A 17,965-nucleotide genomic window follows, 5' to 3' on the forward strand; every position below is an offset into this window, starting at 1 on the left:
GTGAAGGGAGGGAGGGAGGGAAGAAGGTGGGAAGGAGAAAGAAAAGAAGAAATAGAGGAAGGGAAGGTAAAAGAGAGAAAGAAAAAGAGCAAGAAAGAAAGAAAGAAAGAAAGAAAGAAAGAAAGAAAGAAAGAAAGAAAGGGGGAAGGGACAGGAACAGAGGAAGGAAGCAAGGAAACTTATGAAAGGGGAGAGTAAGAGAGGAATGAGTGAAGGGAGGGAGGGAGGGAAGAAGGTGGGAAGGAGAAAGAAAAGAAGAAATAGAGGAAGGGAAGGTAAAAGAGAGAAAGAAAAAGAGCAAGAAAGAAAGCTGCAAGCACCCCCCCCAGCCCCCCAGGCCGGCTGCAACCTTTTAAAACACGCGCGCCGCTTCGCAGCTGTTTCCTGAAGCCGAACGCGGAAGTTAGCGTTTGGCTTCAGGAGACAGCTCCTTGGCGCTTGTATCTCGAATTTGGGCTTGTAAGTAGAACAAAAATATCTCTCCCCTCCCAGCTCTTATCTCGAGTTGCTCTTAAGTAGAGCAGCTCTTATGTCGGGGTTCCACTGTATGTTGATTCTGTAAACTGCTTAGAGCGGGCTATGAAGCGGTATATAAGTCTAAGTGTTCTTGCTAACCAATCAAAATCCCCCCCGAAAGGCCGAAGCCTGAAAGGGGGCCCTCAGGGAAGCTGGCGGACTCGGTGGGAGAGAGAAGCCAGGACAGCTGACAGGCTACTCGGTCTTCAAGCAAAGGCAGGAGGAGGCTTCCAAAGTTATCATCCTCCGTAGCGCCTCCTCCTCCTCCTTCTTCGCTTTGCCTAATCTCCAGCCCCGAGGTTCGCTTCACGTGCTCCGGCCGCGGGGGGCTTTCGGAGGGTGGGGGGATCTTATTTTTCACGCTCCTCCGTTGCCCCAAAGAAGTCAGCGCCAGGCGAAGGGAGACACCCACTCGGCCAAGTGAGAGCCAAAAGGCGCGCCAAAGGCTAAAGCTTGGGACGCTTCCCCGCCTCCTTCCAGAGGGAACGCAGCAGCGGCCGCTCTCTCTCGCCTCACGCTCGGGGGCTGCTCCGCCATTCTTCCCCTCAGAAAACCCTCTCGCAGGCGGCTGAGGGCGGCTGGGGGTAGCCAGGGCGCGAGCCCCACTGCTTTCGCCTTTCCTCCCTCCCTCCCTCCCTCCCTCGCCGCGCCTCGCCTCGCCTCGCCCGCCCGTTTGTGACTAGCGCCGCGGAGAGAAGAGGCGAGGCGAGGCGAGGCGAAGGGGGCATTTCGGGCCGGCGGCGGAGACAATGAACGGCGGCGGCAAAAGCGAGCAAGACCTCAGCCCGTCCGAGGCGAACTTGCAAGAGGAAGAGGTACCTGCCCGAAAGGGAGAGGCGGCGGTCTAATTGGCCGCCTTGGGGTTGGGTGGCGCGGTGAGGGGACGACGACGACTTTCCTTTCAAGGCGCGCTGAGGTTGTGGGGCGCCCTGGGCAAAAGTTTGGGGCGACAAGAAGTGTCGCTTTCTGAGCGGCCAGCTTCGTTGGGTGCTGGGATTTTTTTTTTCTCCTGACACACAAACACACACACACACACACACACCGCCTGTAGAGTCCGTTGACACTTTGGCTCCGTTTTGGAGGCGAGAGAGATTGCGCAACCTTTGTGCAGAAAAACGAAAGGCGTTTCGAGGGTTGCAAACAGCATTCGCTGGTGGACCGTTCTTGAGGCTTGTAGAAGTTGGTGGAGAGTGGGCTTGGGACCTGTATCCTGGAAGATTAAAAAGAGGGGAGTGTGTGTGTGTGTGTTGTTTTCTGTCTCCCTTCCTTTTCACTTATCACCAAAATATGTTAGATAGATAGATAGCTCGGTAGACAGACAGATAGATGCATAGATAGATAGATAGATAGATAGATAGATAGATAGATAGATAGATAGATAGATAGATAGATAGATAGAGAGGCAGGCAGGCAGAGACACAGCCACACACACACACACACACACACACACACACACACACACACACCGAGTGTATTTTTTGCAATTCTGTATTTATTTCCCTGGATTTAGTGTCTGTCCACAGCAACCAGCTGGTTTGAAAGTAGCCTGTTCCTTTAAAAAAAAGCCAGGCGCCCAGATTAATAGATAACGTATCGAGTGCATTCTTTTCCGATGAGTTAAGATGCGGAAAACTTGAAGAAGAACTTGGGTAAATTTTAATCCGCAATGTCATATGCAGGGGGTGAAAGAAAACACCCTGCAATAAAACAAAATAAAAAAGGAGGTTAGTCATGGATCACTGGCAGCGGCAGGTTAGCAGTATCTCGTGATTTAGCAGCCTGGGTTCTTGTACATGTTTGCTTTGGAAATACAGTAAATATTTCCAGGGAGGTGTGTGTTTTCTAGGTGTGCAGCCTTGCACATTATGTGTTCGGATTAAGGTTCAAGTTAAATGGAATTTATGTCCATGGAAGTAAATAAACAGTGTTTAAGCGCTTAGATATATGCTTGGATAGTACAAGCTAAATACTATGGACATGGTGGCTAACTTTTGAAATTATAACATAATATTTGTTGTTGTAAAATGCAGTTATTTAAACTATCAAGTGTCAGACATTCAAAAATCAATCTTGGAGCACCAGGACCTGATGTTGATTTGTGAGAGAAACTTTGTGACTATGTCATAAAAAAATAGTTTTGGCAAGTTGGTGAGACAGTTGCAATTAACTACATTAACAACACACACATAGGCATATTCAAGAAGAGAATAATTTTATCTTGGGAAAAATAATACTCACTACGTAAATAATATTTCTAAAGCGTACCTGTAGATTTCTTCATTGATTGCTATAGATATCCTTTGGCACACTAACTGGTTACCCAGTGATAATACCATTTAGATAAAAATAAATGGTATTACCATTTAGAGTCTTCGGAGAGGGGCGGCATACAAATCTAATAAATAATATTAATAATATTAATAATATTATTAATAATAATAATAATAATAATAATAATAATAATAATAATAATAGTGAAATACGAAGATCTAAAAATCAAGCTGCAACGACTCTGGCATAAGCCAGTGAAAGTGGTCCCAGTGGTACTTGGGACGCTGGGCGCAGTGCCAAAGGATCTCAGCAGAGATTTGAAAACCATCGGAATTGACAAAATCTCCATCTGTCAATTGCAAAAGGCCGCTTTACTGGGATCGGCCAACATAATTCGCCGCTACATCACGCAGTCCTAGGTGCTTGGGAAGTCCCCGACTGGTGATGAAATACAAAATCCAGCATAGTGATCTCGTTTGCTGTGTTATATTGACATAATAATAATACTATTTAGATAAAAAATCAGAAAAGAAGGTTTCTATAATATGTTGTAATTTACATCATAAGACAGTATTTAAAATAAAGCTTTAAAAACTATATTTAATCCGGATTTACTTTCGGAACTAGTAAGATTTGGTATCTTTATAGGTATTTATTTCACTTTTTATCATATCTGGGAAGAGAAAGGTCATATATTATCGTCATAAAACCTTTCTACACTGTGAGCAGATTTCATGGTTTTATTGTGTAACTCTAGTGTTTTTTATTGTAGCACTCTGTAGTTGTGAAACAGGGTATTGTCACAGGATATATCTGCATGGCTATCAGATAAGACATATCCTTTCTTCTAGTAATGCCAAATATGGGGTATGTTTGCTTTTAGAAACAAAGCGAAGAGCATTTTCAGAGGACCTAGAGGTAGGGATTTTTTAAAAAGAATTCTATTACTCCAGCATTTCCCAAAAACTTATATTCAAATACTGACTCTCATTACTTTTACAGTAGCAGGAGATAAACCAGGCAATACTGTTTTAAGAGCCTCTTGTTTTATAGAGAGGTAGGTTAATTTAATATTCTACTCCAATATTATTCTTTAATATTTGTGTTACGTAGGGTTGAATTGAATTTTGACATGGATTCCAGAAAAAGAGATGCTGCTTTAAAAGTTGCACACCGAAAAACTACTCATCCCCATGAATTCTACAACACTTTTTTGGAATTGAATCTGAAGTGATGTCAAGTGCTGTATGGCTCTTGACAGTAAAATTAATTTACTAAAAAGGAAAGAAAGGACTATCTTTTCCTTAGAATATCCGACCCCAGTAATATTTGACGGAGAGAGTATAGAAAATTAAATGTGCTTCTAAGGTGGGCAGAAACTTTACACACTATACCAAGAGGGTCCCCCCCCCCGGATATTTTAAAATGAGACATATGTTCATATTTAGCTTTCTACAGCTGCATAGTCTAATACTGTAATGCTAAATCTTGGAAAATGAAAGTACGGTGTAAATGAAAATAAAAATAAGTTAAGTAATGGGAACTATGTTCTCATTCACTCAACTTTGTGTGATACAAACTAGCTTGGCAATTTAATTGATTAGTATTCTTGAACACTCCTATTGTTTTTACAGTGTGCTTACCTCACTGAAATACTGTATCATATTTTATAGGAAATCTATAGAATATACTGATACTTCCACTGCCAATATTGGGAATCGAAACTATAGATCAAAATCTAGGTAACATGTAAGATATATTTTTCTTTAAAGCCAGTGGAGGGAGGTGTTTCACCACCCTCCATTGTTTTTCCAAAACTTTTTTTCAAAATGTGCTTCTTCCTAAGGCTTTTTAGTAGGATAGCAGTACAGTGTCCATGTCTACAATAACAAGCTAGATGAGTATGTTTTAGCATGTTTTGTCAACCTAGCCCCAGTGGTCAGTTTATAATTCAGCAAGGTATGTGAAACGCGAATGGTGAATTAAGCAGGTAACTCATGAGTGAGGAAGTAGAAACCATGCAAATACAACCAACCCACATAGCTACTTCTCTGCTTGTTTTTTGACTCGGGGCATTAATGCTGAGTCGATGTAACACAAGCCAGAACCCTAGAACCATTTCAGTAATCCAATAAGGAATTCTTAGAAATCAGAAACTGCTACCACGAGGTAAAGAAAAAACATTGCAACATACTGTATCTTGTCTAATTTTACAAAAACAAATAAATCTGTGGCTAAAGTCAGACATGAATCCAAATTTCCATTTCCAGAGCTTATATCTTTCTAATATACTATCGTATCTTCAGCATCAGTTACGAGCTGAAGAATCTTCATGATTAATGGGGATGCACTAATAGTTGAATTATATGAAATGTAGATTGGCTAAAACTGATGGTGTAAACAGGATAATACATGTACAGGGGGAGGGGGGAAGTGGTGGTCCTGGTAGAATGTTTGTTAAATTCCCCAAACTAAAATCCATGCCTTTGTTTCTTAAAGTTCAGAAAGTCCAACCTTTCAATATTCCAAGAGAGTATAGCTATTTCTAATAGTGCTAAATGAAGCAGCTGAAACTATATTAAATGAAGACAAGTAACTTTATGCAAAATGCAAAATCAAAAATAGAACAGAAAAATATTGAAAGTAGGAAATAAGAAATCTAAGAGAAGCCTAACTTAATCTGGTTTGTATCAACTCTGCTTTACTTACCAGTATATTTTTTTGTCTTGGGAAGCTATCATAGCTTCCACTATGCCTGTAAAGTTGGTTTTTGTTGTTAAATGTCTTTTCAGTTTCTCATTAACCCATTCAACCACAACTTTCTTGGTTTTCTTTCCTTTTCACCCATTCCTTTTCACATTGTATACTTTCCTTTACAAATAATTTTTTTTACAATATGTCCAAATTATTTTAATTTTATTCTTTTTTTCACACAGTTTATTCACTATTGTATTCAAGCCACATCCATTCACGATTCTCTTTGTTCTTGTTCTGCCACATATATTTCTTAATTTCTGCAATCTCAGTTCATTCACCTTATTTTTATGTTTCTTTTGACAAATCACAACTCTTGCTCCAACATAATAAAGTGGGCAAACATTTTTGTTTCTTTCAACATTCCTTACCCACAACAGACTGTGTGTTACCATCCCATATTTCTTCAACCACTTTCCCATCTTTTATAAGCATTTTTTTCAAAATATGTAATTAATCTGTTTGCTGTATTTTTATTTGTGGATAATTAAATTGGTTCAATCTTTTCAAATACCTTTATTTAAACACTGCGTGACATTGCTATTGTAACTTTGTAATGAATGTTCATTAACTAATACAATTTGGAACCAATAATACATTTAAATGTCTTATTGCATCAAAGGTGAACACAATTTATCATAGCTTTACAGAAGTCTGATGAATACAATATGATCATCCCCAAAACCCTGTGAAAGGAATTCATTTTTGCATTACAGTACTGGGCAGGTACTCCTTGAGTCTGCTCCATTAAACCACTTCTCTTAATGACCCCTCCCTTGCCTGCTCTCCCAATGCACTCATGAAATTAACCCGCCAATTGTTAAAGTAGGGAGAGAATCTTTAAGAAATTATGGTTTCCAGGTTGTTCAATGTTTCAACAGTCAAACAAACTCTCAGAACTGGTCCTTGAAATAATCTGGCAACGAGTGCACCTCGTATAGCATAAAAGACAAGTTGGTAGTTCTAATAGCTAGACAGTTGTGATGAGAACAAGAATCTTTCATAGAAGAACAGAGCTGTAGAAACATTTTTCTTAACCCAGAGGGCTAACTAGGACTGGGGAGAGCAATGCACCGTTTTCAGCCATAGATTGCCATAGATTGACTTTGGGACTGGTTTTCTCAGATTAGCCTCTTTGTTGTGGACAAAAAATAGGATTTTTAAAAAATATATATTTTAATTGGATTTGTATGCCGCCCCTCTCCGAGGACTCGGGGCAGCTCACAGCATATATAGTAGACATAACAATACAATAGATCCAGTTAATACAATTAATTTTTTTTAAAAAATTCTAAAACACTTAAAAAAATATTAATTGACATTCACCCAATAAATTATGATAAAAACACTCATTGGTTGGGGGGAAGATCTAGTTTCCCCAGGCCTGGTGACAAAGATGAGTTTTTAAACTCTTTTGGATGGCAAGGAGGGTGGGGGCAGTGCAAATCTCCAGGGGGAGCTGATTCCAGGGGGCTGGGGCTCCCACAGAGGAGGCTCTTCCCCTAGGTCCCACCAACTGGCATTAGCTGATGGGACCCTGAGGAGACTAACTCTGTGGGACCTCACCGGACGCTGGGATGGAGCATAGTGGAGAAAAATTTTAACTTCTGGAGGAAAGATATAAAATAAATCATACAAACAAGCAACATTTAGTACTTCAGTGTTGTTAGGATTGGTGCATCTGTTGATACAATCTAGAATGGTCTTTCTGTAGTCCTTTGGGTATTTTAGGAATCCACCATATAGTGCCCACACTACAAATATGCTCATAGGCAGTGCTGTTGCTTCTTCACACTGCCTGGCCCATCTGATTTCTTGTATTAAAATTTTAATTAAAATCCTTGAATCTAAAAATAATGAGAGGTTGCACTAGTTTGTTTGGCAGTTATGACCACCTTCCCAGAAATAGGACAGAGATAAGCAGAAGTAGGAGTGTGCCATAGAAGGAGACTAGTATAATAATAACAATAATTGTAGTAAACTGGTGCTTTGTGCTTATGTTTCCACTAAAGCCTTTTGTCCATAGTTGTTTTGTCAGAATGTTCTCCACATTTGGAATCTGTCTATCACTGTCCCCAAATTGTTATCCCCGACATAGGATAAAATTCAATTCATTTACCCTTGATGCTAAAACTTTCATATACAGCATTAGTAGCAGCAATAATTCCTTCCCCTCTTATGATTCTTTTATGTATATATTTCATGTGTAATGATTTCTGCCAGATATTATTGAACTTCATTTACTCTCTGCCTAATTTCCTGGTCCATTAAGATAATTCTTTTGGCAATCTCCTGGACTTATGGACAATGCAAGAGAAAGCAAATAATCTCTAGAGCAGTGTTTCCCAACCTTGGCAACTTGAAGATATTTGGACTTCAACTCCCAGAATTCCCCAGCCAGCGAATGCTGGCTGGGGAATTCTGAGAGTTGAAGTCCAAATATCTTCAAGTTGCCAAGGTTGGGAAACACTGCTCTAGAGTACCGAGGAAGTTTGCATTTCCTTGCATTTTTCCCACGAACTGAAATATTTATTTATATTGCCCCCTCTTAACCTCGATAGGACATTTCTTTACCACTTGGTTGTAAATTTTGTTTACTTTGGGGTTTTCTCAGAAGGATATCCAACTTTCGTGAAGCAGAAACAGACTAAGCATAATCTTTAATGTACTAAAGTCCATCAGTTGAATGAAGAATTACCCTCGTTTGGCAAATGTGTTTTCGTGGATGAAAATCCATCAACTGCACGAAGTCTTAGTCAGTTGGAAGATGTATGTGGCTGTAGAGGAATTATAAGCAGTGACGTCACTTTCTGTATGTGGCAATGAAATGCAAACAATTCTGCATAAAAGTTTAATAGGTAGGAAAAAAGCACAGTGATTATTCACATAAGCAGTAATTAAATGGGAAATTATCACCACCATTCAAGCACAAACAAAATCAAACTGTTTGATGTGATCTATGTGAAATTGTTTATCACCAATTAAGCCTATACTGTAACACTTTTGGATATGTTTAAAAAACGGAGTACAGTGGTCCCTCGATTTTCGCGGGTTCGAACTTCGCAAAACGGCTATACCACGGTTTTTCAAAAATATTAATTAAAAAATACTTTGCTGTTTTTTTCCCTATACCACGGTTTTTCCCGCCTGATGACATCATACGTCAAACTTTCGTCCGCCTTTAATAAATATTTTTTTAAATAAACTTTAATAAATAAACATGGGGAGTAATAATCTAAATGGTTGCTAAGGGAATGAGAAATTGCAGTTTAGGGGTTTAAAGTGTTAAGGGAAGGCTTGTGATACTGTTCATAGCCAAAAATAGTGTATTTACTTCCGCATCTCTACTTCGCGGAAATTCGACTTTCGCGGGCGGTCTCGGAACGCATCCCCCGCGAAAATCGAGGGAACACTGTACTTCCTCAAGTCAAGTTTAACTTCTGCTAATGTCATGGACATGTGAATTTCCCGACAGCTAAAATAATTAATCAATAGAATGTCTTGCCTTCAGAAGTCGTGGAGATTTTAAAGAAAAAATAAGACAGCCATTTATCTGAAATGGAAAATAGTCTCTTGCTTATGCAAGGGGATTAGAAGACCCCCAAGCTCCCTTCCAACTCTGCTGTTCTGTTATTCTATTATGTTTTGGGCAACAATTAGAAGTGCTTTGCTTTGTTTATTCAAAGATGCTTTTTCAGTTTCCCAATCTAGCCTATAGCCTTGGTATTTCCAAATAAGTATTAACCAAATATGATCCTGCTTAGCTTCTCAAAGTGAGCCAAGATTGGCTACGTCCCACTCCTTGTTGTAGATTTACTTGATATCTTTTATATATCCTTTTTTCAGTCAAGAATTATTTCTAATATATGTATACATTAGGATTTTACAAGTGGAAACCTAATTTAAAAGTATTTGTTCTGTCAATCCCTTAAAGAGTGTTTTGTTCAGGATTCAAATTGCTGGGTACAGGACTCTTACTCTCAGTAATGGTTGGAGGTGGCAGAGAACACTTTTCCCTCCACCATTCCTGAAGGTTTCTTGGTATGTACCTCAGGTGGGTTCCTCCCAGTTCATACCGGTTCTATAAAACTGGTAGTAACTTGGTGGCTTGGGTCACTGGAACTGGCAGCGACCCAGGCCTGCCACGCCTAGCTAGTTCTCTCAGCGGCACTACAAGCGCCGCCATCTTGTTTTTTGATTCTGCTCATGTGCCCTTGTGCCCGTCTTCCCATTAATACATTTTATTTATTTATTTATTTATTTTTCACATTCTCTCAAAGGGGGACTTTGGGCTGCGTACAATACAATGTCAACATATAAAACAGTATATATTGTTTTAACTATTCAGTTGAGTCTGATTCTTAGCAACTTTACAGGCAAGTGTTCTCCATGCATAGCTCCTTTCAGAAATTGGATGTTCATCTTTGCGTTAGCTTTGATATTGTTTTGATTATCCTTTGATATTGTTCTTTGCTTGCCCCTTCTTGTTCCACTAACCATTCCTAGCATCATTGATTTCTCCAATTAATTAGCACTTATGACATAGCCAAAAATGAATCAGATATAGTTTGTGATTTGGGCTTCTAAAATTTAAAAGCAAGAGATTAACATTAGTTAAAAGGTGAAGGGTGGTCTTTCAAGGAAGTAATCAGCCCCATGGCTGAGTGCTTTCCTGGGCTCCCTAAATGATGATGATGAAAGGCCAGGGTCCTCGGGGCCTGTTTTACTACCGGGGGAAGAATATTCCATAGGGTTGGACAACAGCAGAGAAAGCTTTCTTCCTAGATCCTACCAGTCAGAATTATTTAATTGACGGGGTCTGCAATATTTCTTTATTTATATTTCATATTTCTATACCACTCACCTCCCTCAAAGTCATATCTTCCCTGCCTGACCAGGTGGGATAGACAGAAGTAATGGGACAAAGACCCATAACCTGCATGTTTTCTACTACCTTTCTTCATGGTACATGGTACATGGTTCCCTGGTACAAACGGATACAGGAGATGAGTGAGTAGCCTAGAGGTTAAGGCCTTACAAGGCAAGAGTCCCAGGTTCCAATCCCAGAAAGGGTGTGGCTATGGATACATCTATTTTGGCCTTGTTCTGGCCTCCTCAGCTAGCCATACCCTCCCTGGGATTTGAACTTGCAGCCTTTGCCTTGTAAGGCAGAGAATTAACCTCTTGGCTACAGTATCTAATCCCTTCAGCTTTGTACCAGGGAAGTGTTATATGTTTTTTTTAAAAATCATGCTGCATTTATTATTTTTTATAACTCAAGGCAGCTAACATACCTAATATTCCCTAATCCTGCTAATCCCTCAGCCTGTACCACCATCTACATCTGTAAATGGTCTAGTTAATTAGGCTTCACATCTCCATCTTCAGTGTCCTATATTGTTGGTTTGATTCCAATGTTGGGCCTCTGATGCTGCTTTAAGCAAGTACAAATTCTGTTTGTATTGCTTAAAGGACATGTTAGGCATAAACAAAGAATATTCTTTTCATAACTTTATTCACCTGTTTCCTGTAATATTATGTTTATCAAATCCAGATCTTCCTGTAGTTCTTACAATAGAGAATTTCCACCCACTATCTTTTGCATTCTAATGACTCATTACTTTGTCTTTCTTAAGTTTGCATTAGTAATTTGCAGTAGTAATTTGCAGTAGAATTTCTTGATGGTTTCCGCCATTGTCTATAGTAGGTTCATATAATATTGATTTTCAACTGGCTATCAGAGATGATAGAGATGAATGTGTCATTTATGTCCATGTACCCACTAAACTCTATTGAATAGAGAGTATCATTGTCATTCTGTTATATGATTTTACTATCTAATTATCTGACCCATTTGTTCCTAAAACATATCGCTGATCGCTGACCATTTCAATAGCTACTTCTGTTCAGTTTTCTCAAAAGACACCTTACAAAATAATACTATAGAGGGATATAGCATTGCCTCCAACTGTACGGATTCAGCTCCAGTGATCTTAGAAGCCGATGTCTTAGAAGAACTTGAACGATTAAAGATAAATAAGGCAATGGGTCCAGATGGCATCCACCCCAGAGTTCTTAAAGAACTCAGATCTGTCATTGCTACCCCCCTGACTGATTTGTTTAACCAATCCTTGTTAACAGGAGATGTTCCTGAGGATTGGAGAATGGCAAGTGTTGTGCCTATCCACAAGAAGGGCAGTAGAGAAGAAGCTGGTAACTACAGGCCAGTTAGCTTGACATCAGTTGTCGTTAAAATGATGGAGACTCTACTGAAAAAGAGGATAAATCAGCACCTAAAAAACAATAAATTATTGGACCCAAATCAGCATGGCTTTACTGAAGGCAAATCATGTCAGACTAATCTCATTGATTTCTTTGACTATGTCACAAAGGTGTTGGATGAAGGTGGTGCCGTGGATATTGCCTACCTGGACTTCAGCAAAGCCTTTGATACGGTTCCACATAAAGAGCTGATAGATAAATTAGTGAAGATTGGACTTAATCCCTGGATAGTTCAATGGATTTGCAGCTGGCTGAAGCATAGACACCAGAGGGTTGTTGTGAATGGCGAGTATTCTGAGCAGAGTCAGGTTACAAGCGGTGTGCCACAAGGGTCTGTTCTGGGTCCTATTCTTTTTAATATGTTTGTGAGTGACATAGGGGAAGGTCTGGTAGGGAAGGTTTGCCTATTTGCCGATGACTCTAAAGTGTGCAATAGGGTTGATATTCCTGGAGGCGTCGGCAATATGGTAAATGATTTAGCTTTACTAGATAAATGGTCAAAGCAATGGAAACTGCAGTTTAATGTTTCCAAATGTAAAATAATGCACTTGGGGAAAAGGAATCCTCAATCTGACTATTGTATTGGCAGTTCTGTGTTAGCAAATACTTCAAAAGAAAAGGATTTAGGCGTAGTGATTTCTGACAGTCTCAAAATGGGTGAACAGTGCAGTCAGGCAGTAGGGAAAGCAAGTAGGATGCTTGGCTGCATAGCTAGAGGTATAACAAGCAGGAAGAGGGAGATTATGATCCCGCTATATAGAATGCTGGTGAGACCACATTTGGAATACTGTGTTCAGTTCTGGAGACCTCACCTACAAAAAGATATTGACAAAATTGAACGGGTCCAAAGACGGGCTACAAGAATGGTGGAAGGTCTTAAGTATAAAACGTATCAGGAAAGACTTAATGAACTCAATCTGTATAGTCTGGAGGACAGAAGGAAAAGGGGGGACATGATCGAAACATTTAAATATGTTAAAGGGTTAAATAAGGTCCAGGAAGGAAGTGTTTTTAATAGGAAAGTGAACACAAGAACAAGGGGACACAATCTGAGGTTAGTTGGGGGAAAGATCAAAAGCAACATGAGAAAATATTATTTTACTGAAAGAGTAGTAGATCCTTGGAACAAACTTCCAGCAGACGTGGTAGATAAATCCACAGTAACTGAATTTAAACATGCCTGGGATAAACATATATCCATCCTAAGATAAAATACAGAAAATAGTATAAGGGCAGACTAGATGGACCATGGGGTCTTTTTCTGCCGTCAGACTTCTATGTTTCTATGTTTCTATATATCGTGTTTCCCTGAAAATAAGACCCTGTCTTATATTTTTAAACCCTGAAATAAGCGCTTGGCCTTATTGCCATGCACTCAAAAGTCCAATTGGGCTTATTATCAGTGGATGTCTTATTTTGGGGGAAACAGGGTAGTTAAGTATGTTTCATTTCTGATTGGACCCTTTCAACTTTTTCTTAGGATCCTGTTTCTCACTAACCATGCCTCAGTTGCAGATGACTTTGTAAAACCAGGAACTTCTCTTTCAGTACTGGCGCTGTCAGTGATCAGCTTTCAGCTTTATGCTAGTCTTGTCATTATCTCCAAATCTTCTCATGAGCATTTCATGTTCTTCCCCAATAACCATGACGAGATAGCCCATGTTAACCCATTGTAATTCATGTTTTTATTATGCATTGATGATTTGACTTGCAGATGCAAGTGACTCTTTTGCAATTGCTCAAGTTGATTATTTTATATTAATGTTTTTTAAATTGACTTTTTAAATTTAATATTAGATTTGTAATGTATTGTACTATTGTTATGTTGTGAGCCGCCCCGAGTCTTCGGAGAGGGGCGGCATACAAATCTAATAAATTACTATTATTATTATTGTTGTTGTTATTATTATTATTATTATTATTATTATTATTATTATTATTATTAATTATATTGGATGCTATGGTTCCTTGGATGTGGGTGAATGAAAAGCCAGGAAGAGCAAAGTATGTGATCCCAATTCAAGTAGATTTCCAACTTGAAATGGGAAACAAGGAAGGGATTTCAGTTGAGAGGTTTACCACTTATGGGTTAATATAGAAGTTTAAATTGGCTTTCAACCTCTCAGTATTACCGGTAAAGAAACCCCACTTCACTGAATATTATTGTATGCAGGACTTAAAAGCAGTAAATCAGATTAGCATTTCTCCAATTACTTTCCAATTAAAGAGAAGTCGATGCCTTATTTTGCCCTGAGTTTGCCTGACTTAGCAAAGCCTTTTCAGCTGTTTGTACATAAACAAAGGCATATGACTAACATCAATGTTGAGCAGGTGGAAATGCCCTATGGCATATTTTTCCAAAAAAAAGGTGGACCCAGAAGCAGCAAGATTTCCAGCTTCCCTACAAGCTGCTGCTGACATAGGTATTTTGGTAAAAGCTGCAGAAAAATTAACTCTTCTCCAGCCAATGACTGTATATAGAAACATAGAAACATAGAAGACTCACGGCAGAAAAAGACCTCATGGTCCATCTAGTCTGCCCTTATACTATTTCCTGTATTTTATCTTACAATGGATATATGTTTATCCCAGGCATGTTTAAATTCAGTCACTGTGGATTTACCAACCACGTCTGCTGGAAGTTTGTTCCAAGGATCTACTACTCTTTCAGTAAAATAATATTTTCTCATGTTGCTTTTGATCTTTCCCTCAACTAACTTCAGATTGTGTCCCCTTGTTCTTGTGTTCACTTTCCTATTAAAAACACTTCCCTCCTGGACCTTATTTAACCCTTTAACATATTTAAATGTTTCAATCATGTCCCCCCTTTTCCTTCTGTCCTCCAGACTATACAGATTGAGTTCATTAAGTCTTTCCTGATATGTTTTATGCTTAAGACCTTCCACCATTCTTGTAGCCCATCTTTGGACCCGTTCAATTTTGTCAATATCTTTTTGTAGGTGAGGTCTCCAGAACTGAACACAGTATTCCAAATGTGGTCTCACCAGCGCTCTATATAAGGGGATCACAATCTCTCTCCACATAGAGTCAAGGCCATGGTTTTCTCAGCAATGTATGGCTATGAAAGTTGGACCATAAGGAAAACTGAGCGCCAAAGAATTGAGGCCTTTGAACTATGGTGCTGGAGAAGACTCCTGCAAGTCCCTTGGACTGCAAGGAGATCAGAGGAGGAGATCAACCCTGACTGCTCTTTAGAAGGCCGGATCCTGAAGATGAAACTCAAATACTTTAGCCACCTAATGAGAAGGAAGGACTCACTGGATAGAGCCTAATGCTGGGAAAGACTGAGGGCAAAAGAAGAAGGGGATGACGGAAAATGAGGTGGCTGAAGCAGTAGGCGTGAACTTAAATGGACTCTGGGGGATGGTAGAGGACAGGAAAGCCTGGAGGAACATTGTCGTGGGGTCGCGATGGGCCGGACACGACTTTATGACTAACAACAACAACAATATTTTGGCATCTCTTGAGATTTATACAGGTGTTACAGCAGACACCCTTAGTCAGTTACAAGTAGAAGTAGTTACGGTATCTCCTTTTCACAAAGAGCCATCTAAACCCGTATCGTGTTGGATTTTTTATTAGGAAGTCAGGGAGGTCTCTATGCTCTTGTCAATTGTAATACACTGCTGTTAAATTGACCAGCAGGGTAAGATTCTTACTGAGATTCTTAAGGAATCCTTAAACCGTCTGTTAATTTGAATTCAACTGTGCACACTGATGATTCCTTTTTTGAATTTTGGGATGCTCTTATTACCAAATTTGGGGTGGTTATTTTTGTATTTCTTTTTAGTGTTGAATTTATGACATGCTGTTGTATTCAATTCCTTCCCACCCTGATGTCTTCTTGTGTCCAAAGTTTGTCAATTGCTTTAAAATACAGTGGTACCTCAAGATACGAACCCCTCGTCTTACGAACAACTCATGATACGAACCCGGGGTTCAGAAAAATTTTGCCTCTTCTTACAAACTTTTTTCGAGTTACGAACCTGCGTTCGGAGATTGCTGGGAAGCCGCGCGGCTGTTTTAAAAGGTAACAGCCGGGCGGCGGGGCTTCCCAGAAGCCTCCCAAACGCCGGTTCGTAACTCGAACAAAGTTCGTAAGAAGAGGCAAAATTTTGCTGAACCCCGGGTTCGGTTTGGGAGGTTGCTGGGAAGCCCCCCAGGCCGGCTGCGACCTTTTAAAACACCCGCGCCGCTTCGCAGCTGTCTCCTGAAGCCGAACGCGGAAGTTCGGCTTTAGCGTTCGTCTTTGGGAGACAGCTACGAAGCGGCGCGGGTGTTTTAAAAGGTCGCAGCCGGCCTGGGGGGCTTGTCAGCACCCCCCCGAACCCCGAACTTTTGCCAAACTTCCAGGTTCGGGGTTCGGGGGGGTGCTGGCAAGCCCCCCAGGCCGGCTGCGACCTTTTAAAACACCCGCGCCGCTTCGCAGCTGCCTCCCGAAGCCAAACGCGGAAGTTCGGCTTTAGCGTTCGGCTTCGGGAGACAGCTACGAAGCGGCGCGGGTGTTTTAAAAGGTCGCAGCCGACCTGGGGGGCTTGCCAGCACCCCCCCGAACCCCGAACTTTTGCCAAACTTCCGGGTTCGGGGTTTGGGGGGGTGCTGGCAAGCCCCCCAGACCAGCTGCGACCTTTTAAAACACCCGCGCCGCTTCGCAGCTGTCTCCCGAAGCCAAACGCGGAAGTTCGGCTTTAGCGTTCGGCTTCGGGAGACAGCTACGAAGCGGCGCGGGTGTTTTTAAAGGTCGCAGCCGACCTGCGGGGCTTGCCAGCACCCCCCCGAACCCCGAACTTTTGCCAAACTTCCGGGTTCGGGGTTTGGGGGGGTGCTGGCAAGCCCCCCAGACCGGCTGCGACCTTTTAAAACACCCGCGCCGCTTCGCAGCTGTCTCCCAAAGCCGAACGCGGAAGTTCGACTTTAGCGTTCGGCTTCGGGAGACAGCTACGAAGTGGCGCGGGTGTTTTAAAAGGTCGCAGCCGGCCTGGGGGGCTTGCCAGCACCCCCCCGAACCCCGAACTTTTGCCGAACTTCCGGGTTCGGGGGGTGCTGGCAAGCCCCCCAGGCCGGCTGCAACCTTTTAAAACACCTGCGCCACTTCGCAGCTGTCTCCTGAAGCCGAACCCGGAAGTTCGGCTTTGCCGTTCGGCTTCAGGAGACAGCTACGAAGCGGCGCGGGTGTTTTAAAAGGTCGCAGCCGGCCTGGGGGGCTTGCCAGCACCCCCCCGAACCCCGAACTTTTGCCGAACTTCTGGGTTCGGGGTTCGGGGGGGTGCTGGCAAGCCCCCCAGACCGGCTGCGACCTTTTAAAACACCCGCGCCGCTTCGCAGCTGTCTCCTGAAGCCAAACGCGGAAGTTCGGCTTTGCCGTTCGGCTTCAGGAGACAGATGGGAAGCGGCGCGGGTGTTTTAAAAGGTCGCAGCCGGCCTGGGGGGCTTGCCAGCCCCCCCGAACCCCGAACCCGGGTTCGGGGGGGTGCTGGCAAGCCCCCCAGGCCAGCTGCGACCTTTTAAAAGAGCCGCGCCGCTTCGCAGCTGTCTCCTGAAGCCGAATGGCAAAGCTGAACTTCCGCGTTCGGCTTCAGGAGACAGCTGCGAAGCGGCGCGGGTGTTTTAAAAGGTGACAGCCGGCCTGGGGGGCTTGCCAGCACCCCCCCGAACCCCGAACCTGGGTTCGGGGGGGTGCTGGGAAGCCCCCCAGGCCGGCTGTCACCTTTTAAAACAGCCGGAAAGCCGTTTTTTTGCGGGGGGTTTTTTGGTTGCACGGATTAATTGACTTTACATTGTTTCCTATGGGAAACAATTTTTCGTCTTACGAACCTTTCGTCTTACGAACCTCCTCCTTGCACCAATTAAGTTCGTATCATGAGGTATTACTGTAAACCATAATATTATGGAGATCAATCAGTGGTTCTCTATTGACACTTTTTGTCCTTCATTAAACAGGCTGATGAACCTCGTGGTTCTTTTTGTTCTTTTCAACAGTCTAACTTTTAGAAACACAGCACTAGCAAATATGTTTGTGAGGTACTGTATATAACATTTTGTGTTTTGACATTGGATCACCCTCAAGGGGGAGAGGAGTGATAAAGTAGAGATTTTTGCTCAATATATTAATGTTTTTACT

At 41.7% G+C, this 17,965-nt stretch overlaps 1 protein-coding gene across 5 annotated transcripts in view; it reads left to right on the top strand.

Annotated features, from left to right (window-relative positions):
- The first annotated feature begins 971 nt into the window (after positions 1–971).
- The window catches only part of RBPMS (RNA binding protein, mRNA processing factor), a 121,805-nt gene continuing 104,811 nt past the window's right edge, over positions 972–17,965 (top strand). For 4 of the 5 annotated variants that reach the window (XR_011558264.1, XM_070742176.1, XM_070742175.1 and 1 more), the window contains exon 1: positions 987–1,331. Coding sequence is in view for 3 of the 5 variants with exons in the window: in XM_070742176.1 (XP_070598277.1) it covers positions 1,266–1,331 (66 nt within the window). In the remaining 2 variants the exon portion in view is untranslated. Of the gene's footprint in view, positions 1,332–17,965 lie in introns of all 5 variants that reach the window. The other variant, XR_011558263.1, reaches the window with a different exon arrangement.

Source organism: Erythrolamprus reginae, chromosome 2 (genome assembly GCF_031021105.1).
Source record: "Erythrolamprus reginae isolate rEryReg1 chromosome 2, rEryReg1.hap1, whole genome shotgun sequence".
In the NCBI taxonomy this organism is placed as follows: domain Eukaryota; kingdom Metazoa; phylum Chordata; class Lepidosauria; order Squamata; family Dipsadidae; genus Erythrolamprus; species Erythrolamprus reginae.